This window comes from Alligator mississippiensis, chromosome 3 (assembly GCF_030867095.1).
Source record: "Alligator mississippiensis isolate rAllMis1 chromosome 3, rAllMis1, whole genome shotgun sequence".
Classification (NCBI taxonomy): domain Eukaryota; kingdom Metazoa; phylum Chordata; order Crocodylia; family Alligatoridae; genus Alligator; species Alligator mississippiensis.
In genome coordinates, this window is record NC_081826.1 from 117,447,408 (window position 1) to 117,470,970 (window position 23,563).

Sequence of the window (23,563 nt, forward strand, 5' to 3'; positions counted from 1 at the left end):
GAAGATATTGCTTTAAAATGAAAATATATTCTGAAACATAACAAAGGCAATATTCAGTAATTATAGCTTATCAACACATAGTGAATGAGTCATGAACATGGAAAAATATTAGCATTTCTGTACACTTACAAAATTCTACTCTGTATTCCACAAAAACAGCCAGGAAGAAAATTTTTACACACACAGAACCATAATAAACCAACATTCAGAATGAATTCTGGTTTCTATCTACAGTGGCATACCTGAATTTCCTTACTAGAAGCATATCAGATATTAAAAAGCGATCAAGTAATGAACATAAAAAGACTTTTCTCCTGGTAGAAGGCCTCTTGGATGATTGCTGGGAGCTGGAGGGCAAGGGCAAGAGCCAAGACAGGGGAAACACTGATGCTTTATGACAGTGAAATCAGCCAGGAGGAATGGAAAAGGATGATGAATACTCACATCCACTGAATGTTGTTTTTGGATTTTTTCTTAATGAGATGGATGCCTTCCAATACATTGGTGATATCATAAATCCTCCTTTTTTGCACCTTGAGGACCTCTGCTGCTCTGTTCAAATCCAAGACCCCATCTGGAGACTGGCTTAGCAGCTGAATGAATTTCTTTGTAAGAAGACCAAGTGATGTATCATACCGAGTCTTTTCTGAAGGAGATTTTGGAGCTTGATAAAAAATAAATAAATAAATAACAAGGAAGAAAGAGAAGAGTTTATCAAATGGAATCTCCCATCTTGGTTCCAAAGGTGGCCTCTGAAGCAATAATGTTTTCCAGAGATTTCTTGCATTTTTTAGCAAAGAACACTCAAACTTTTACTGCCACTGGACATTTAGTTGGATTTTAAGATGTACTTCTCCAAATATCAAGATACTTGGACAAATCAATTAAAAATCCTCAAATTAGCCCAATGGATAAATACAAAGTGAATGTTTCCAAGTCTATGCAAAATATTGTTATTTGATGTCTCAATAGGGTTTTTATATCTGATTATCTTGGCAGCAACACTGTTTATCCTCCTGCAGCTCTCTCCTTTGTCAAGCTGCCAGTCACTTTTCTTCGTGGTTTGAGTTTCCCCGTTGTAAGATAATAATTAATGGGTTTAATGTACAGTTGGTGCCTTTCAGTGGGCCCATCAAATGAGAGTTTCTGAGTCTCAGAGACTGAACTGAATCAGATGAGATTCTTATTAAACTTGTAAGAGATCTCTCTAACATAATGGTTCTTAAGCTTTTGAGTCCATCAAGGCGTGCCTTGAGTCTAATGACATCCCTTAGAAAATCCCAGCTCTTAGCTTTCATTCGATTTTTGACTACAGAAAAATAATAAAGTAATTCTGCTGAAAATGACTCAGAAGGATCACAACAGGTCTGAATATTTTTTTACGCTATGGATTTCTATTTGAAATTGCTGGGTTTAATCTTGTGAATGATGGTTGCATACCCAACACTGTTAACATTGCATAGCACCCCATGACAACCATGAAAGGATCTCAAAGCACCGCAGCTGAAGACAGAGCCCTGCATGCTGGGGCAGGAGCTGCCCAGCTGAAACTGCCTGCCTACCCACCAGGAGTGGCAAGGTACAACGTGGCAGAGGTAGGAGCAGGAGCTGCCACTGGAGGCAGGGAGCTCAGAGCAGCACCCAGCCAGCTCCAGCCGCACTGGGAACAGCCCTGCTGGAAGCTGCTCCTGTTCCTACCCCTGCCATGCTGTGCAGTGCAGGCAGCTTCAGTTGGGTGGTTTCTGCCCCAGCACATGAGGCTCTAGCTTTAGCTCCCAGCCACCTTCCCAGAAGCTGGAGCCCTGCATGCTGGGGCAGGAGCTGCCTGGCTGAAGCTGTCTGTCCATTGGTAACAGTGTGGCATGGCACTGAAGGGGCAAGAGCTGCCACTGGAGGCAGGGGGAACAGAACAGCACCCAGCCAAGCTGGGCTGTACAGATCATCAGTAGTGCGGCATGGGCTGCCCCAGTGTGAGCGGGCAGGGCTTGGCCCCATGCAGAGCACTGTAGGAGCAACGTGGACCACACCACCTGGGCAAGCTCTACTGTATGCCTCCCGCCCCTGTCCTCTCACCCGCAACAGGCTCCTGGGACCTAGCATCCAGGCATTCCCCCTCCCACACACACACACACACATGCACGTCCCCCACACTACAACCCCAGAGGGCAGGGGCATGTAGGGAGCAGGCCCGGGGCCAGTACTGTCACCGCTCTGTAACCCAGCCCTGTGATCCCAGCCTCACCCACCACTCCTGTTCCTGAACACTGTTCCCCACCCACAGCCGCATAGGGAGTTTTGGGAGGCTGCTGACTTGACCCAAAATAGCTCATCAAAACTCCCCGTGTGACCCTCAGGCCTAAGTAATTGCCCAGCCCTGCTCTAGAGCTATATTCAGGTACTCATTTGCAGAAGGAGACTATTTGGCCCTAAATCTTTTGGCAGATTTCCATAGGAAATCTCTCTACTAGAATATGCTAGAAATTTAATCTGAATCAAAGGTATGTGAATTTACAGCAGATTTAGAGTTCATTAAACCCCTGAGTGAACACTAAATTGAAGTGGCCTTAATTTGATTTTCCTTCAGCCAAATTGGTTAAATGAGTTTCAAGTAATACACTTTAAATTCACAACATTAGTTCATTCAGATTAATGTTCCTGAGCATCTTTTAGGTTTCTAAAAAAGGGCAGCAAGTCATAAAGTACAAAATCTCTTTAGGCATCTCAAAGCAAGCTGTTGAAAATTCTACACCATAGAGCCTAACAGAAAGTTCTCTTACTTTTTGGACTATCTGGACTTCTTGTTGCAGCTCTTCCTTTCCCTTTTGGGGTTTTTAATCCTTCAGCAAGATATTGGTGACCACCCTCTCCTAGCTCCAGCCTTCGCTTTGCCTGTTAAAAAGAAAAAACCTTTTACTGATACAGTATCATAAAAATATACTACACTTTAATTAAGCAGAGAATAGAGGTGTGGGGGAGAAGACAAGTCATGTACTGTGTACAACAACCTCTTTCTGTCTAGATTATATACCCATTATCCATACCTAGATTTGGGCACTGCCTGGTACCTAAACATGGTTAAGGTATTTCATTCAAGGGATATATTGAGGGCTACATTTGGATAAGCAATTAGATCTACTGATTTTAAGGAGCAACTTAGAGACATCTTTAAGACTGTCTTTAATCCAAGTACGACTTTCTTGAAGTATAATATACTAATAAAGCCCCCACCCCCCCGCTGTTCTACAAGTCCTAGTTAGAGCACACGGTACAAAATTAAGGGTGACCTCTGACATGAACATACTGACTTGTACAACTACATTTCGTACTGAAACATTCTTTAAGGTTCTCTGTATTAACAAAAGCCTAGCCAAATATTTGTGCAAGTTAGATTTTACTTGTACCACTTGATTTGGTAGCTGTGAACAATTCAGTAAATTCTACTATTATAAAAGCCTTTTAGTCTGTCTTTGCATAACGCTTTATTCGCACCGTGATTGGTTGTCTCAGCAGCCAGAGTGCTCCAACAGACAAACACACGGCAGAACGCTGCCATGACAGTGGGAACTGAAGGGCCGTAGTGGGGCCCCCCCAGCAACAGCCGGCAGGGAGGGGGAGGAGGCAGGGAAGATGGGAGGAAAGAAGGGGGGGAGGGGAGTGGGAAGGGAAAGGTGAGCGGGGGGGGGCGGGGGGTGTCACCCGTGGCAGCATGTGGTTGCCCGCCACTGCGCTGCGGCCATACCAGAGCCCCCCACCACCACTGGCCCTGGTCACCACCCGATGCCGTGTGCAAGCACCCCCCCTCTCACCCTGGACCTGGGAGGCACGGGGTCTGGGGGGCGCACAGACCTGCACCCGAAGCAACGGGAGGGGAACCGGACGTGAAATGACAAGGGAAGGGGGGGAACGAGCCCGGGCCCAAAGCAGCAGGTGGGGAAGGGAGGGAAGCTGGACCCCAACCCGGGGGGGGGGGGGGGGGGGGGGGGGGGCAATGCAGGCATTTTTCCCTACCCCATGTCATGCTTGACAGGCAATTTGCTAGTACAAATATAACAGACATCAGCAATGCAACAAAGGACACAGCAGAAAAAAATGTCCACGCAAAGGAAGAAAAATGTTTTTTGGCCACATCAGATTTTTTTTTTTTTTTTAAATCTTCAGCAAGAGAACGACCATTCAGTTTAGCTCATTAAGTTAATTATCACACACAAAAGTTCATTCTGAAGGTATCTATACAAACCCAGGCTGGAAAATCTGAAGCAGAGATAACTTCAGAAAAAAAAGGTGTCCAAAGACAGTGTATTCACCACTAGAGAAAAAAATGAATATAATCTTTCAAAAAAGAAGAATATATCTGAAGCTTCAACACATGGAGCCAGTACAGTAGAAAGCAATATAAAAGGGACTAGCAAACTACGTAACACATCATCTCCAGTACAAGTCCTGTTCCAAGACAGGCCTATTAATTTTGGAAACAATTCACTGCTATGAGATACCAGTCAAGTTACTAAAACTGATCTAGTGAATGCCTGATTTGTTATCTCAACAATGAAAGAGATAACAAATCTCTTAGGGTTACCTATGAAGGCATTTGCATGGGAAAAGAAGCTTTGTTTCCAACAAAATTAGCTTTTGCAATTATTCATGAAAAATTCTGCTAAAAAATTCTACACAGATAGATTTAAGAAGTCATTAAACTTGCATCCAAGAGCTACATCACAGTTTTTCACCCTGTCCAGTTATGACAATACATTCCCACTGATGACCTTTAAACAGGGAGGTTCCTACACACTGGTTTTTAGTGTGTGCCTTTTTTGTTTCGATTTGTCATTTACAGAGCCCTAAATACATTCATCATGTATGTATTTATTTTTGGTAGCTAACATATTTATGTTGGATTCCTTATTTGGACTGCTTCCACGAACTCCAGTATCCGAGCATCAAAGTCTAGTCATTCCACCTCATGTTCACCAGTTGCTCTTATATTTGAGGGCTAATCCATGGGTGACGATAACCGGTGAGCTATTGCACACTACAAAATGCACATTTCACTCACAAGGAGAGATAAAATTATGCTGCTGCAGGCAGGCTGACTGAAATAATCATATTTTAAGGTATGACCTCTGTTCATCCCATTAGACCATTAACTCTACAATCCATGTCTACTGTTAAGAGAAATATTAGGTAATATGCTTTATCCTGCATGGCTAGACTAATTTAATGAAGATATGCTGCAAGAATAAGATACATCTCAGACACAATTTACATTTTTGTTTTTTCACTGTAGAACCCAGGGAGAGTTGGAGGAAAGAAAAACAATTCAGGATTTAGGAACACTAAGCTGAAGATACAGCATTAAGAGAGGACAAAATGTGCTGAATAATGGAATTATATTTAAAGCTACTCAGTAATACCAATGGATGTGTCAACGTGTGTGGAATAAGTTCGCTAATGCATGCCCACAGACATCTCTCTCCCCACATTTCTTCAAGTATTTCAGAACGAAAAAGCTAAAGACTTGCAGTGGCCTTGCCAATCAGGCCCATGACAGAAGCATAACGAAGGCAATCTCACCTATATAGGAATGTTTTATCTGCAACAGATAAATTAAAAGATTTCACTCCTGCTTTTGCATACAGACACTTAGCACTTCTGTGAACTCTGAATAACCATGGTTGGTACTTGGGAATATAAACAGCTTTCTTCAGCTGCTGACAAAAGTACAGCCTGTTTGTGTGTTTTCAGGCACTGTTTAAAAGAGCGTGGTCTTCTCAGTTTCATTATGACTAGTCGTGACACCATATATACAGACAAAGCAGGATTATTGACCTCTGGCAAGATACCATTTGGCAGAGACAATGCTTTACGATGGTTATTTTAGAGGACACAAAAGATGCAGAACACAACTTTAGAACATTCCTTGTAGGATTAAAAGATCTTGCTAAAGTTATTAAAAAGCAGTTTTGGTTGGGGAAAGGTGTCAATCCCCCCCCCCCCACACACGCACACACACACACTCGCCATATTTGCAGGAAGTACCGGGAATGGAAATGACGTTTTCTCTCCATTTCCAGTGTTTTTGTTTGGGGTTTTTTTGCAATAAGGCTATGGGTCAAAATCACTTCCAGATCAGAAGACCGTGTGGTACCTCACTAGAGCACTGCCTTGTGCCATACAGGAAACACCCAACAAGGGTCCTGTTAACACGTAGGCAGCATGGAAAAGGAAGCAATTTGATTTAATGGTACAGGGGAAAAAGCTAGATCAGAGGGGAGAAAGAAAAGATGCAGATCAGGATAAGGAGTCTGTCAAAAGTAGGATGAAGGCAGGGTAGATGTGCACCTTAAAGACTACCTAAATCAAAAATGTATAGCATGAGCCCAAACTTACTTCATCAAATGCTGTGAAAGGACATGCACAGGACAGAACCTCAAACATAGTGATTTGAATAAAAAAGACAGGGGCAGAGGGTGGGAGAGAGAGGGGGGGGCTATTAGGAGAAGCAAACAAGTAATGAACCCACAGGGACAAAGAGGGTCATAAAAGCCAGGAAAGCCAAGGCTGCAACTGAACTCCAGCTAGCTTTTAGCATCAAGGACAATAAAAAGTCCTTTTTCAGATATATGGGGAGCCGGAGGAAAAGCAGGGGCAACGTTGGACCCCTGCTGAACCAGATGGGGCAACTGACAACTGACGCCCAGGAAAAAGCCAACCTATTAAATAGGTACTTTGCGTCGGTCTTTCATCAGTCCCATGGGACGCCTGTGCCTGCTACAGGGCCGGGAAGTCCGGGTGAGGGTGATCCCCTGCCCTCCATTAATGCTGACTTTCTGAAGGAACATCTTGAGAAGCTGGATACCTTCAAGTCAGCCGGCCCTGACAATCTTCACCCCAGGGTACTCAAGGAGCTGGCGAGCATCATAGCCCAGCCTCTAGCGCAGATCTTTGAAAACTCTTGGCGCTCTGGTGTAGTGCCCAAAGACTGGAAGAAGGCCAACGTGGTGCCTATCTGCAAGAAAGGGAGGAAAGTGGATCTGGCTAACTATAGGCCCATCAGCCTAACTTCTATCCCGGGGAAGATCTTAGAAAAGTTTATTAAGGAGGCCATCCTTAATGGACTGGCCGACGCCAACATCTTAAGGGATAGCCAGCATGGGTTTGTTGCGGGTAGGTCTTGCTTGACCAATCTCATTTCCTTCTACGACCAGGTGACCTATCACCTGGACAAGGGAGATGAGATTGATGTCATATATCTTGACTTCAAAAAAGCCTTCGATCTGGTGTCCCATGATCGTCTCTTGGAGAAACTGGCCAATTGTCGCCTTGGGTCCCCCACGATCCACTGGCTGGAAAATTGGCTCCGGGGTCAGACCCAGAGGGTAGTAATTGATGGAAGTCACTCATCGTGGTGTCCTGTGACCAGTGGGGTCCCCCAGGGCTCTGTCCTTGGACCCATACTGTTCAACATCTTCATTAACGATGTGGACACTGGAGTCAGAAGCGGACTGGCCAAGTTCGCCGATGACACCAAACTTTGGGGCAAAGCATCCACACCAGAAGAGAGGCAGGTGATCCAGGCTGACCTGGACAGGCTCAGCAAGTGGGCGGACGAGAATCTGATGGTGTTCAACGCCGATAAATGCAAGGTTCTCCACCTTGGGAAAAAAAACCCGCAGCATCCTTATAGGCTCGGCAGTGCTATGTTGGTTAGCACTATGGAAGAAAGAGACTTGGGGGTCATCATTGACCACAAGATGAACATGAGCCTGCAATGCGATGCTGCGGCTAGTAAAGCGACCAAAACGCTGGCTTGCATCCATAGATGCTTCTCAAGCAAATCCCGGGACGTCATTCTCCCCCTGTACTCGGCCTTAGTGAGGCCGCAGCTGGAGTACTGCGTCCAGTTTTGGGCTCCACAATTCAAAAAGGATGTGGAGAAGCTTGAGAGAGTCCAGAGAAGAGCCACGCGCATGATCAGGGGTCAGGGAAGCAGACCCTACGATGACAGGCTGAGAGCCCTGGGGCTCTTTAGCCTGGAAAAGCGCAGGCTCAGGGGTGATCTGACGGCCACCTACAAGTTTATCAGGGGTGATCACCAGTATCTAGGGGAACGTTTGTTCACCAGAGCGCCCCAAGGGATGACGAGGACGAATGGTCACAAACTACTACAAGATCGTTTCAGGTTGGACATAAGGAAGAATTTCTTTACTGTCCGAGCCCCCAAGGTCTGGAACAGCCTGCCGCCGGAGGTTGTTCAAGCGCCTTCATTGAACACCTTCAAGATGAAACTGGATGCTTATCTTGCTGGGATCCTATGACCCCAGCTGACGTCCTGCCCTTTGGGCAGGGGGCTGGACTCGATGATCTTCCGAGGTCCCTTCCAGCCCTAATGTCTATGAAATCTATGAAATCTATGAAAAGCTAATCCAGGTGATGGGATAAGAAAACCAGGATGGACAGACAATAGGAGGGAAAGAAAACTGGATGGGCTGGACAAGGAAACTGGATGAGGAATGGGGAGAGGGTTAACTGGGACTGGCTGGAAGGGGAGGCAAGGATTAGGAGTTGATGACAGAAGACACTGAGCTCAGAGGAGAAGCTGAGGAAAGAGGTGAGTGACTGGAGACTGGGACTAACTCTAGAAAGAGTAAGGGGAAGAAGGAGAGACCTGATACAGAAGTGGGGAGAACGGTGGGGCAGAGCCTAAGATGAAGATTAGGATTCTTTAATCTGTTTGTTGTCTGCAGATATCAAAAAAATTTGCTGTCAGCAAATATCTGTGAAATACTGTCAAAGCCCATGTCATCACGTCATCCATACACAGGCTCATCTGTACACAGGATGACTGTCTACTGTTGCTCTCAGGTACTCCATTAACTCAAATGGGATGGGTCCAAGTGGTGGATTTACAGCTTGGGCATCCACCTGATGCCACACAATGGCATTTCTGATTTTTCAGTTTACCTTTAAAAGCTAGGAAATTATATACCAACAGAAAAACTACATCAGTGGGCCGTTACATTTGGAAGTCAAGCACTCAAAAATTAGGCCATGCTGCATGCATGACTAATTTATTCCCCCTTTCTGTCATCTTCCCCTCCCAGGGTAAACACATTATAATCCAGCCTTTAATAATACTTTCACAGATTATTTTTTTCCAGAGGAATCTTGCCTCATTCACTGCACAGGACAGACCTGTTCCATGACTGACATTGTAGGATGCCACCTCAACTGTTGCAGAAGTTGGACAGTGTACACTGACACGAAATCCCAGGAAGGGAAAGGAGGGTCCAATGTTAAAAAACACTTAAATATTGTCTTGGAGAACTGGATTTTTTCTCTGTCTCTGCCACAGATTTCCTAAGTGTTGCTGGGCGAGTCCTTGATTTTCACAGGTGGTCACTAATGGCAGATGCAGTTTTCATTTTCTAGATGTCTCGCTTGAGGTCTGTGCAGAAGAGCAGAGCAATCACAACTGCAATGGAAGTCTACAGGAACTGTGTTTGGAAGACAGACAGTTACATAATGCTAAGCGTTCAGAAAATAGATCACCACGAGGTGTCTCAAATAGCTCCCCCCACATACAATACGAACATACTTTTGATTTTAATCTAGGTGTCATTCCCAGTTTACAGATGGGGAAGCAATGCCACACCCTCTCTGGGATTTTGTGAAGGTAAACTAATATATATAAAAGCCTGAGACCTTGATGAATACCACTGAAAGGCCCATGAGCAAATTAATACTTCTGTCTTTAATCCATCTTCAGAGCTGACTATGACGAGCATGAAGTAAACGAGGCATGCAGCTATCTTTGAGGCAATGAGAAGAATACCTACTCCTTTATCAACACTACCCATATAGTGCACAAAATGAGGAAAGTGTCCAGTGAAAGAAAGAGCACAAGCAACTTTAATTCTGACATTTCCTAATGAGTTCCTGACTTTGCAAACATTTATGTTAAGAATGTTAAGACTGTATTTATTTTAAATAGTTATAGCTAAGAGCAGACATGTTATTGATATTTGTCATCTGCTGAATCACTGAGCATTCTTTATATTTTGCTCTTAGATCTTTCTTATATAGGGTACAGTTGGGCCAATTATGAGAGCAATAAACAAAACGAGCTTGACAAGCACATTAACCACATGAACAAGAAACATAAAGCTCACATTGCTGCTTGCATTTGGGTTAACTTTTGCTTTGCCAAAACATCTTATTCCAAATGGCTGTAATTCTCCCCCAAAACATAGGGATAGATTTAACTGTAAAGTTCTCAGACAAGACACCAGGAACATTTCAGGAGACAGAGAAGCAGTGAACTTGTTTTAAGGCCATCGTGACTTCAAGCTGCTGGAAAGAAGCAGCAAGCACCTCAAGCAATCCACAATCCTTTAATCACACATCTCCCAGTGCTTTACAAAGTTAGATAAGCACAACCCATGGTTACTAATTCCTACCCCAAGGAAATATCATATTTACTGTAAAACTGCCAGCAACCATATCCACATGTATGAAAAGCCTCTTGATGTGATCAATAGTTCTATTTTGGGGCAGAAAAAATCTGTAGCCCACCTGTAAATATTGGAAACCTAGAGACAGTCAGCAGGACCTGATTGAGCATAACAAGCAGTAAATAGCTTATGTCAAAAGATAAGTCGTAATAAATGTCTTGATGGTAGGCTGTGCCTTTCTTAGCATCTCAGAATTAAGTCCAGGTTGAGCAATCCCAAATAGCTGATGACTAATCTCCACAAATAGTTTCCACAAATACCCTACATTTTAGGCCAAGATAAGAAGTTGCTTTTTTGTTTGGCTTTGTCCGACAATGCTGGTATTCTTCGGAACAAAAGGACCCGGCTCTATCTGGAGAGTACAGATGAAGTTCAACTACAATTAAAAATTCACAGAGACAGATTTAATACTTAAAGTCATCCAAATGTATTTTGAATACTGCTTTCCATACTAATTATCTTGCACTTTACAAATTTAAAGTAATGAGCAAGCTTAGAAATATAAGTAACACCTGATGAAGGAAAGTCTGAGGTGCTGATGGCAAAAAGCTATTCCAGATTTCAAAAGGTGCAGAAAAGAAAGCAACCAACAGCAGCCAAACTACAAGCAAACAGTGGCTGATGCCAGGGGACAAGGAAAAGTAAATCCATAAAAACTTTCAAAACCAATGAAAACCCTTGTATCCCAAACTGAGTGGGGAACCAGTGGAAAAGATGAATAGCAGAAGCGGTCGTGCTTCTTTGTACACATTCAGCTGGACAGTTTCCTGGAGAAGGCAATAATCTAAAGCAGGCTGCTCAAACTCTTGTCTGTCAGCCAGATTTGTCCCCAAGGCACCACATCATCTGGCCCACAGGGCTCCCCATAGGCCTGAAAATTTGGTGGTGGAGAGCATCATTAATTGCCCCACCCCAGCTGCCAAATTTCTGGACCCTAGAAGGTCGGCAGCATGGCTTTGTGTGCTGGATCAGGTGCGTGAAGCTGGGGTGCAAGGCCCAACACCTCACAGAATCTGGCTCACAACACTAATCCAGCCCACAGGGCCAAAAGATTGAGTAGCACTGATCTAGACAGCACAGAGTATTTAAGACCACACCCAAGGCAGAATACCACATTTAATCAATTAGAAGATGAGTGCATCTGGCCATTTAACTTGGGGGGGGGGGGGAGGAGGAGGGTTCTTTACCTATCGAGTATGGGGTGGTGGGGCACACAGAAACTACACCTTCAGTTCCAGCTGTGGCTCCAGCCCAGCTCTGTGCCTGAAGCTGTAGCAGGGACAAAACACAGAGCAAAGGTAATGGGGGGGGGGGAAGTGTGAAGGAACAAGTAGGGGGTAGAGACTCTGGGGGAAGGGGACAAGAGGAGGGACGGTGGGGACCCACAGCTCCAGGGGCAGGAGTGGCATAGAGGGAAGGGCAGGGCAAGGGAAAAAGGATCCAGGGCCTGAGGCTGCAGGGGGCAAGCACAATGAGGGAGGCATAGGCAGCAAGGAGCAAGCTAACTGCCTCTCTTACTGCCTGCCACACTGCCTCCACACTGCCTGCCCCTACCACCTGCCTCCCTAGTCCATCCCCCAATGTCTGCCCTATTACTTTCCCCCTACTGCCTCCCCTACCATGTGCTTCCCTACTGCCTCTCCCACTGTCCCCCCACTGCCTGCCTTACTACTGCCCTCCTTATCACCTCTACCCCCATCACCTACAGTAGTGGGGGAGGATGAATTTAAAATGATCCTCCAATAATTAGATTCCATACATGGAAAAGTATAACAAATTTATCAATTTTCCATGTATGGACTCTGATTATGGGGGGAGGGGGGGGACGACGGACGGACCTTAAATTCAGGGTCATCTTGTATTTGGGTAAATAGAGCAATTGAAGCTAATGTATGAAGACAATTTCTGAGAGGTGCACCATATATGTAGAAAAAGCTACATGCTAGCAGAGAGAAGAGAGTCAAATAGAAGGCCAGATATTGAAATGTGTTTAAAGATGCTTCTCCATTTATCCAAAGGAATATTTCTGTTGTTCAGCTGAAGGGTAGTTGCAATGAAGTCATTTTCTCTATGCCTGTCTTCACAAAAAAAAGTTTCAGGAGTTATCACTGTTGAAAGCACAGAAAGATGTGTGTGACTCGGGTGTACAACAGAAATGCTAAGTAAATGTTAAAAGCAGAGGAAGACAGAAGGGGGAAAAAATCTGCAAGCTAAGAATAAAGCCCTTTAGGAGGGACTTAGAGTAGAGGCTGTACAAGAACAGGATTACTGTCAGAGCCAGCAAGACTGATTAAGGCACAAAATAAGAAATGACAGGAAGATACTAGTACTTACCTACAAACATATGGAAGTGGCCCATAGGAATGGAAGGAGTTTGGTGTTTAATATTTTAGGAAGGTCAGGCAGGGTGGGAGAAAGGAAGCAAGCCTTGGCCAAAGAAAGAGGAAACTGAGCTACGCAGCTTACCAATGAGAACAGCCCAATTAGAAAACTTACATACTGTGAACCCAGTGAAGATAAGAGAAGGCTACCAAACTTCTGTCCCTGAACTTCAGGTGAGGTTCAATATCTTGACCCTAGTTCTTGTTTAATTAGCATATGATAAATATGAACCTTCACACTCCAATTCATTGGAAAGGAGAGGGAATTCTATTTATTTAAATTGACCTTTAAAGACAGCCTTTGAAAGGTCCACATAGCCTCAAATTTAGTTCTGCAGTCATCCTTAATTTCAGTTCAAAGAGCATAAAAGGAAGAGCAGAGAAAAGTGGAACAATATTTATCGGGATCCCTGTAAATTACTTTCACTTTACAGACCATAAACTAAAATATGTGCCATGAAAAGTTTATAAAGTTCACTTAAGGAGAAAGAGATTTGCTAGAAAGATACATATATTATTTTAGTTAAAGGAGCTAGGAATGGTTCTTGGGTTAAGAAGACACTGCCCTCTTGGGCCACCAAATCCAATCCAGTCAACTGCCCATGAAGTTTACCTCTTCACTAATGAGATTTTAGAGGTGGTCCATCCATCCAAATGACTGCAGTGAAGTGGTATTTCTACTACACTCAACCAAATTATCCTTTAAAAACAGTGCCTTCAAACAAAAATACCTCATAAGGTAAGTAGAAAAACCTCCAGCCTAATTTGCTTAAATACTGAACCAAATAAACTTACTTTAGCTACCCAGGTTTACAAATTTCGGTTTTATGTTTCAGGTAAAGAAACCTGACTGGCAATGAGGCACGGGGTGCTGGAACCCAGCAGTAGCTTTCAGTACCTGGTTTGAGTTTACAAGATGACTATTACAAAATCACTTACCTTACAATAGAATAAGCTTCATTTGATTGTCCCCCAATAATTGCCATGCAAAATCACAATGCTATTTTTAGAGTCACTATAATGACAAAGAAATGGAGCATCGGGTACAATTGGCTGTTAAGATACAGACACTTCCTATCTAATAAGATATAATAATCAACACAACAGGACGTTGACAATAAGCATTTAAACCTGACTTGGCAGCATAGACTTCTCATACCTCCATACTGACTCCATAATGATGAGCTATGCATAATCCACATTAAAAACAACTAAACCAGAAAAACTGCGTAGACTGTGAAGAAGATCTGAAAAAAGTACATTTGCTCAAGACCAGCAGTTCTCAAACTACAGGCCATAGGCCAGATCTGGCCCCTGAAGTAGCTGGATTCATAGATTTCATAGACATTAGGGCTGGAAGGGACCTCGGAAGATCATCGAGTCCAGCCCCCTGCCCAAAGGGCAGGACGTCAGCTGGGGTCATAGAATCCCAGCAAGATAAGCACCCAGTTTCATCTTGAAGGTGTTCAATGAAGGTGCTTGAACCACCTCCGGTGGCAGGCTGTTCCAGACCTTGGGGGCTCGGACAGATAAGAAATTCTTCCTTACGTCCAGCCTGAAACGATCTTGAAGTAATTTGTGACCATTCGACCTCGTCATCCCTTGGGGTGCTCTGGTGAACAAACGTTCCCCCAGATACTGGTGGTCACCCCTGATAAACTTATAGGTGGCCATCAGATCACCCCTGAGCCTGCGCTTTTTCAGGCTAAAGAGCCCCAGGGCTCTCAGCCTGTCATCGTAGGGTCTGCTTCCCTGACCTCTGATCATGCGCATGGCTCTTCTCTGGACTCTCTCAAGCTTCTCCACATCCTTTTTGAATTGTGGAGCCCAAAACTGGACACAGTACTCCAGCTGCGGCCTCACTAAGGCCGAGTACAGGGGGAGAATGACGTCCCGGGATTTGCTTGAGAAGCATCTATGGATGCAAGCCAGCGTTTTGGACGCTTTACTAGCCGCCGCATCGCACTGCAGGCTCATGTTCATCTTGTGGTCAATGATGACCCCCAAGTCTCTTTCTTCCATAATGCTAGCCAACATAGCACTGCCGAGCCTATAAGGATGCTGCGGGGTTTTTTTCCCCAAGGTGGAGAACCTTGCATTTATTGGCGTTGAACACCATCAGATTCTCGTCCGCCCAATTGCTGAGCCTGTCCAGGTCAGCCTGGATCACCCGCCTGTCTTCTGGTGTGCATGCTTTGCCCCAAAGGTTGGTGTCATCGGCAAACTTGGCCAGTCCGCTTCTGACTCCAGTGTCCACATCATTAATGAAGATGTTGAACAGTATGGGTCCAAGGACAGAGCCTTGGGGTACCCCACTGGTCACAGGACACCACAATGAGTGACTTCCATCAATTACTACCCTCTGGGTCTGACCCCGGAGCCAATTTTCCAGCCAGTGGATTGTGGAGGACCCAAGGCGACAATTGGCCAGTTTCTCCAAGAGGCGATCATGGGACACCAGATCGAAGGCTTTTTTGAAGTCAAGATATATGACATCAATCTCTTCTCCCTTGTCCAGGTGATAGGTCACCTGGTCGTAGAAGGAAATGAGATTGATCAAGCAAGACCTACCCGCAACAAACCCATGCTGGCTATCCTTTAAGATGTTGACGTCAGCCAGTCCATTTAGGATGGCCTCTTTAATAAACTTTTCTAAGATCTTCCCCGGGATAGAAGTCAGGCTGATGGGCCTATAGTTAGCCGGATCCACTTTCCTCCCTTTCTTGAAGATAGGCACCACGTTGGCCTTCTTCCAGTCTTTGGGCACTACAGCAGAGCGCCAAGAGTTTTCAAAGATCTGTGCTAGAGGCTGGGCTATGATGCTCGCCAGCTCCTTGAGTACCCTGGGGTGAAGATTGTCAGGGCCGGATGACTTGAAGGTATCCAGCTTCTCAAGATGTTCCTTCAGAAAGTCAGCATTAATGGAGGGCAGGGGATCACCCTCACCCAGACTTCCCGGCCCTGTAGCAGGCATGGGCGTCCCATGGGACTGATGAAAGACCGACGCAAAGTACCCATTTAATAGGTTGGCTTTTTCCTGGGCGTCAGTTGTCAGTTGCCCCATCCGGTTCAGCAGGGGTCCAACGTTGTCCCTGCTTTTCCTCCGGTTCCCCACGTATCTGAAAAAGGACTTTTTATTGTCCTTGATGCTCAAAGCTAGCTGGAGTTCAGTTGCAGCCTTGGCTTTCCTGGTATGCTCCCTACAGGACCGGACCAGTGGAGAATAATCCTCCTTGGAGGTGACTCCCATCCTCCATCCTTTGTAGGCCTTTCTTTTTAGCCTCAGGAGGTCTGCTAGGTCCCTGGAGAGCCAGGGGGGCTGCTGTGCCCTCTTGCTGCCTTTCCTCCGAGATGGAATAGACTTAGTTTGTGCACTGAGGATCGCTCCCTTGAGGAGCAACCACTCTTCTTGAACTCCCCTCTCCCTGTGGTCACGGTCCCTTAGGGCCTCACTGACAAACCTCCTGAGCTTGTCAAAGTCGGCTTTCCTGAAGTCAAGGACTTCCGTGTTGCTGACTGACTTGCCAGCTTTTCGGCAGATGGTGAAGGTGATCAGCTCGTGGTCGCTGTCACCCAGCTTCCCATCGATCACTAGGTCGCCGACTAGGTCATCCCCAGTAGCCAGTACCAGGTCCAGCAGCGCTTTGCCTCTCGTTGGCCCATAGACTTCTTGAGTCAGGTAGAGGTCATCCACGCACAAGAGGAAGCTCTGCGACCGCTCAGATTTTGCTGAGCAATCCTCCCACGAGATGTCTGTGTAATTGAAGTCACCCATGACAACCATGGTCCTGGAGCAAGCTGCCTCAGCCAGTTCCTGGGCAAACTCCTGGTCAAGCTCAGGACTTTGGGTGGGAGGTCTGTAGTAGACTCCCACCATTGTGTCCCCTGTGCCGTGTTCCCCACGGATTTTAACCCAGAGGGTCTCCAGCCGTCCACCCTGGTTGCCAATATCAGCTTGCAGGGACGTGTAGCTTTCCTTAACATAGAGAGCTACACCCCCGCCCCTTTTCTCTACACGATCCTTCCTGTACAGGGTATAGCCATCTATACCCGTGGTCCAGTCATGGGTGGAGTCCCACCAGGTCTCCGTTATCCCTATGACATCGTAATTGTTTGCACTGAGCAGGAGGATGAGCTCCTCCTGCTTATTCCCCAAGCTCCTGGCATTAGTGTACAGGAAGGCAAGTGCCCCCTGGGGGGCTCCTTCCTTGCCCACAGATTTTACCAGGGCTGGGGCAGGGGTGGGCTCCCTGAAGCGCCGTGATCCACTGGCTTTGCAAGGATTGCTCAGCGGGCCAGCAGTGGCGGTAGTCCCCCTGTCCCCCAACGGGCTTAGTTTAAAGCCCGGTGGAGCAGGTCAGCCAGTCTGGCTAAGAAGAGCCTCCTCCCTAGGGGAGAGAGGTGGAGGCCATCTCTTCCCAGCAGCTCGCTGCCTCTCTCGCCAAAGAGCGGGCTGTGGTCATGAAAACCAAAGCCTTCCTGACGACACCAGCGCTGCAGTCTTTGGTTGACCACATAGATCCTCCTCTCCCTTCTCAGCCCATAGCCTGAGACTGGGAGGATCGACGAGAACACCACCTGTGCCCCCAGACCCTTAAGCCCCGCTCCCAAATCCTTGTAGCGCCTCATGACCTGGCTGGGAGTGCTCCGAGCAGTCTCATTCAGCCCACTGCATGTGGGATTAGTGGCAAGCAGCTCAGCCTTGCACATCCTCCTCCCTGCCCTGCACCATAACAGTGATGCCCTCCCTCCCTACTGTTTTCTCCTTCCCCCCTTTCCTACAGTAGACAGCAATCTCTCTCCACTCTCCATGTTAACTGGGGTACAGCTGTATTGCAAGCACCTGGCCTGCTGCTCTAAAAGGTTGGGTTCCAATGCTCTGGATCTATAACTTTGTTCATTGTATGAGACAACTGCAGAACCTAAGGCTACCAACACACTGGCCCTCTAGCAGTATATGTTGCCTGGACTTCAGGATCTAAGTTAGTACGAACACCAAAAACCACCCTTTGTTTCTACAGAGGTAACTATTTTACTGGATGGGACGCTTCTCTTACCAGGTATGCTAGTGCCAGGGAAAACTGTGGACTCCAGAAACCTTTAGCTAAGCACCCGCTCCTTCCCTCTCAGATTCTCCTATCTCTGAACTTATTGCCCAGTCTGTCAAGAACCGTGTTCCCCAAGCCAAGGTTACAAGATGGTTCTCCCTACACATTTAGCTGCTTCACTTCTTAACTACTGATACGTGCCAAGAGCTAGAACTCAGAAATGTAGGGACGTCGAATTTATTTTAAGATTAGTGGTCTTCCTAATGTCAGCGAAGCAGTCTATGACTTAACACGCTTGATACAGCATTGGGGAGCTGTCTATGACAACACACTTGATACAACATTCCAGTTACAATTTATACCAACCTGCATCTTCCAGCACTGAAGGGATGCAGTGAATGGCTGAATTCTATTAGGGCTAGAATGAAAAGGACAATATAACTTATCAGCCTCCAAATGTGCAAGAAATAAACCAAAGTATTAGCAATGTTTCAGGCCTTAAACCAATAGAATTATAAACAATGCATGGGAAATGAATCATCTGAAATCTCTCTATTGCAATTCCCCACCTCCCTCCTCCCCACCCCAGAACACGTTACAAATTACTTCTGACAGGAAACACTGGCACTCCACCATAGCACGCTTAAGGACTTCAGTTAGCACTTTGTGTTGAGATGTGAAAAGGCTGTTTTCAGGAAACTGCACCCAGTTCTCATCTCAAGAGATCTAACAACCTAAGGTAAGAATCTGGTGTCACCCTGAAGACTTGTGAAAATGCTTCAACCCTACAACTGCCTAATGCAATGTCCCATCATCTTGCTTAAAGCAGTCTTGCTTAACTCAGCTGAGGTGGGAGTCCTGCAGAAAGATGCTTTCTGAAAGCATACCATCATACAGAACAGCAAAGCCCATTCTATCGAGGGTGTCAGAAAACCACCACTCAGCATCTTGGTGGGAAACCTTGATGCCTTGTAGGAGTAGAAAGCAGCACTGCACATTCCCCCCTCCTCCCCCGCCCAGCCATTGCAAAGGGCGAGGCATCAGCACAGTGAGCCAAAATGGGGAGGAGCAGTGTGATCATCTATTCCATATCTGCGTTCCAGCCAGCATTGCACACTGCCAGAGCACCATGAGAAAACATGTTAAAGACTGGGTTTGTATCTAAAGCTACATCTTCTTGGCCTGAATGATGCTAACTTCACATACCCAACTGACTGGTGGAGCTGTATCAAAGCAATTTTCAATGCATTCTCTCCCACACTGCCACTGGAAAATGACCTTGCTTTAGAAAGATGGCTACCCCCAGACCTAGGTTCCTGAACATCAGCTGTGATCAATATAAAGACCTGTCACCATGAACACACGTGCCATACCTGTGAACTTTCAAACTACTGATCTGAGAAGACTAGGTGCAAGTTACTGTATTTACTAGAATATAAAACAAGGTTTCCCCACCTCCCCCACCTTCCCAATCAGCATGGGGGGAAAAGCCCCTCATCTTATATTATTTATACAAGAGAAACTCATTAAATACGCTACCTCTCATTCAACTTCTTCCAGAAACAGCATGTGCTTAGTAAGGGAAACCAACTATGGAGTTGACTGGGCTCCATGTTCCTGCGGCCCACAATGAGCACACCTATAAAATATGTGGCCCATGATGGACAAACATCCTGATAGGAACCCTTTTTTTGTTAGTTTTTTTAAGGACATTTTTTCATGTCCCAAGTCAAATCAGCCAAATCAATTCCAAATCTGTGAGTCATTCAAGAACCAAATGTGGCTCTACTACTGGCAAACATCCTCCACCCCCACCTGGGGCTTCAGATGATTCCAAATCCTTTGGAGGGCATCCTATGCACAGGCCCAAGCCCAGAGACTTGGGGTTGCCCCCAAGTTTTGTTTGCCCTCAGCCATATGGCTGCAGGAGCAAGCTAGGGAGGAGTCTCCCATTTCCATGAAGTCAGTGTATAGCCGAGATCTTCCCACTGGAAGTAAAAGTGGGAACCTACCACAAGGCTAGGTTAATGCAGCCCATTGGAATAAATATAGTGCCCATTGCGCTCAGCTACCCTCAGCACCAACTCTTTTTCAGCTCATGATGAACCACTACAATGAATAAATTTCAACTTTCTCTCCACTCCCACTGCTGAGTAGCACCTTTCTTTCCAGTTTCCAATTATTCCTATTTCTTCACCAACAGTAAATGTCTAGCAAACATTACCAAACATCTATATAGGTAAGAGGCTAATTATTGAAGGGTCATCTTCAATTCATCCCCGCCCCCCCCAAACTGCTTGTGGGGAAAGCAACGGCATGGGGGCAAGTGGCATAGAGGCCAGTGGCCTGACCACTGCCCCTTGCCCCCGCTCCACTTGTTTCCCCCTGCCATTTGCCTACCCTCCAGTGCCCCCTGCACTCCCCTGCAGCCTCTAGCCATCCATTCTCCCCCTACAACCTCTGCCTTCCCCTCCCTGCCTGCCCCATGACCGTTTACTGTCCCATCGCAGCTCTGGCACCATTTTAGCAAGGAGCACAAAGCATGGAGTAGCCCTAGTCCCAGCCCCAGCCCTACAACAGCAGTTGTAGGAGTGGCAGCTCCAGCCCAGGATGCTGAAACTGCTGCTACTGCCCACTCCCCCATCTGCCTTGTACTCAAATCCAGGATGAGGGGCGCTTCATCTTGGATTTGAGTAAATACAGTAACTACTACTATATGGAATAAGTATGACTGGAAGAAGACTTCAAAAATAGACTTTTTGCACAAAATACTTATTTAAACTAGGTCCATAATCTCATTAAAATTACACAAAAGTAATAAACGTGTCCTGAATCTACTGAGGCTAATAAAATATTATAGATTCCAAAGGACATTGAAAAAGTTAGCAAAAAAATGAGGAAGGAACCTCGAGTAGTAATATAAAGATAGACAAAAGGACAGAACATATGAGGCTAAGACATTACTTAAGTAATAAAAACTTTTACAAGTTAAAGCAAAATATTTTTTTAAACTTGCCTCAAGGAAGCTTTGGCATTACTCCTTAAACCTGGGAAGCCATATTTATCCCTACTAATAACTATACTGCTGAGTTTGTCAAGAGATCTTCATGCTGCTTGGACTATTGAATAGGTGCGGTTTTGAAAACTGAATGACTACAGTTATACAAAGGAGGCAGTCAAATGTTCACTAAGCAACCATGAAGAAGCCGATTCAACTTAGGTAGTTAAACTGTCAAGGCCCAGAGAAACAAATATATATTATAAGTGTCTGAGAGACCAGAAATAGTTTACATATCATAAAGAAACTCTTACTGAAACCAAGCCAAAAGCAGGCTTGACAAATATGCACCTAGAGAATAATGTTGAGAAAATGGGACTATAAACCAAAAAAACAGAAGTAACAGTAGGCAGCAGAATCAAATGGCCATAAAAGACAACTCTGGCTGACAGCCATGCTTATTTTGTGTCATCATTGAAATAACTATATCACTAAACAGCAAATTTCTTCAGAGGATGATTTCTTGATAGATAACTTGATCGTATCTAATGTGCTTAATCTCTTCAGGTAGTTATTAATTTCTTTCTCCATGGCAAAAGTATGCCATTGTTTTACACAGCATTACTTCTCTGAGTAGCTGAGCTGAGTAGCTGAAAAAATAATCTACATGGCTGAAAGTTTTTGATGTTTTGAAACCTCTGCGATGCCATACAACCAAAGACAAGGTTTCACTACAATACACATTTTACATTAGTAGCATTTTATAATTCAACCATCCAAGGCAAGTAGCGTAACTGCTTTTAACACAGGTTGGTAAGAAATGTCCCGCAGGCTTGATCCAGCCCATAGAGCCATAAGGCTTTGCCTCTGCCCATGCTGGAGCTGGGCAATGAGGAGCAATGGTAGGGCCAGACAGCTAGGAGCTGCTCCCCATTGCTGCCACTTCTTTGTGTCCCCTACACCCTGGGGACCCCTGAAGTGTGGGTAAAGCTTCCAGCTGGTGGAGAAATGAGCCAGGGCTGGGCACCTTCCACCTATTTCTGAGCTGCAGCTGGAAGCAGGAAGGGGGAAAGCGTGTGTGTGGAGAAGCTGCAGCCACCATGTGAATGCAGCTTCCAGCTGCCAGGTGGACTCCCTGCCAGCTGAAGACTGTGCCCACACTGCAGCCGAAAAGAGGGGGCCAGGGAAAGTAGAATTGGCTAGGGGAGCTCCCAGGTGCCTGGCACAGGCGCCAGCAAATTCCCCTTGCTGCTAAAACCACTTCACCAGATCTGCACCAAGATTAGAGCCAGGTTTTTCTGCCCCCTGGCTTAAAAAGGTTGCTGCTTTAGGATACTGACAAAATTAAGAAACCATATATGCCACTTGGATGCATATTGGAATAGGAAATATTTTGGTTAACTGAATAATACAATGACAGTCCCCTAGCCAGTCTCAGGGGTGAGAGACATGGGCAACTACCCAAGACGCTATGGCCAAAGAGGCACTACGCAAACATATACACAGCCCGGTCCCCACAAGTCAATGGCACTAGTGCAGGCAGTCCAGCAGAGGCAAAGCCAGCCACACTGCCCAGCCCACTTCCCTGCCTCCAGCTGCTGCTCAGGAACTGGTCTGGGCAGTGCAGGCAGCTGTGCCTCCCTGCTGGACTGCACCCAATGCCCCTGCCTGCAGCAGCACCACTGACATGGTTGGGAGGGGGGGGAGGGCACTGCCAAAATACAAGGTTGCCCAGGGTGCCATTTTCCCTAAGGCCAGCTCTGACAGTCCCCATTTTTGACTATTGCTTACATTGTAACCAAGCCTAGTTATCTGCCTATCAGCTAAATGCTTAAATGCTTAAGTATATAAAAAATCTCCACCTCATTGTGTATTTTGTAACAGAAGCCTTTAAACACATAACATGCAAAACTGACTAGGAGCTTCAATTACAAGGCTTCTAAAGCAGCCTTCAAATGATTGGGGCCTTTAAATTTTAAGGCCGCTTTTGGAGACATAAGCGATATAAGAAACAAGGTGACAAGCTTCAATGAAAGCTATTTTTGTAGTTAATGAGCAATATGTACACTGGGTTTGGCCGAGGTCATGCTCCAAGTAAATACACAGCCTTTTTGTCGCTCCAAAGGCTACGTAGGCAAATGGAGTAAATTGAAAATGTTTTGGCTCAAAGGGCAAAATTTATAGTAGGCCCAGGAACAGAAAGAGGAAAAAAAGAATGAGATAAGCACAAGAGCACAGGAGTTCTCATGTAAAGCAAGCAAGTGGTAATCAACTGAGTAGTGTGCGCTGCACCAAGACTATGGTTTGGTACCCTATGGGCAGAGGTACCTCAGCAACTGATGTGGGTGACTATACTCAGAAGTGGTTGATGTTTCCATGTAAAGAATAAGTATTTGGAAGAAAACAAAGGAGCCATTTTTCTCACTGGTGAACTGCATTTGGTAACACAAACACCCTTTGAAAGGGTGAAGCACAAGAGAATCAGGAACCAATTCAGACCCAGAAGACCCAACTGCTGCATCCACTAGATGAGGGGCAAGCAAAATATGACTGCAGGCCAGATCCAGCCCACCAGGTGATTTCATCTGGCCTGTGGATGTGGGCCCAATTAACTGTACCCTGCAC

General features: G+C 45.7%; 1 protein-coding gene across 2 annotated transcripts in view; it reads right to left on the minus strand.

Moving 5' to 3' along the window:
* Positions 1-23,563, minus strand: part of E2F3 (E2F transcription factor 3) — a 68,981-nt gene that overhangs the window by 16,664 nt on the left and 28,754 nt on the right. For both annotated transcript variants that reach the window (XM_059724331.1, XM_059724330.1), the window contains exons 2-3: positions 2,778-2,889; positions 445-664 (exon numbers count right to left, since the gene is read on the minus strand). In XM_059724331.1, the coding sequence (XP_059580314.1) occupies positions 445-664; positions 2,778-2,889 (332 nt within the window). The remainder of the gene's footprint in view (positions 1-444; positions 665-2,777; positions 2,890-23,563) is intronic.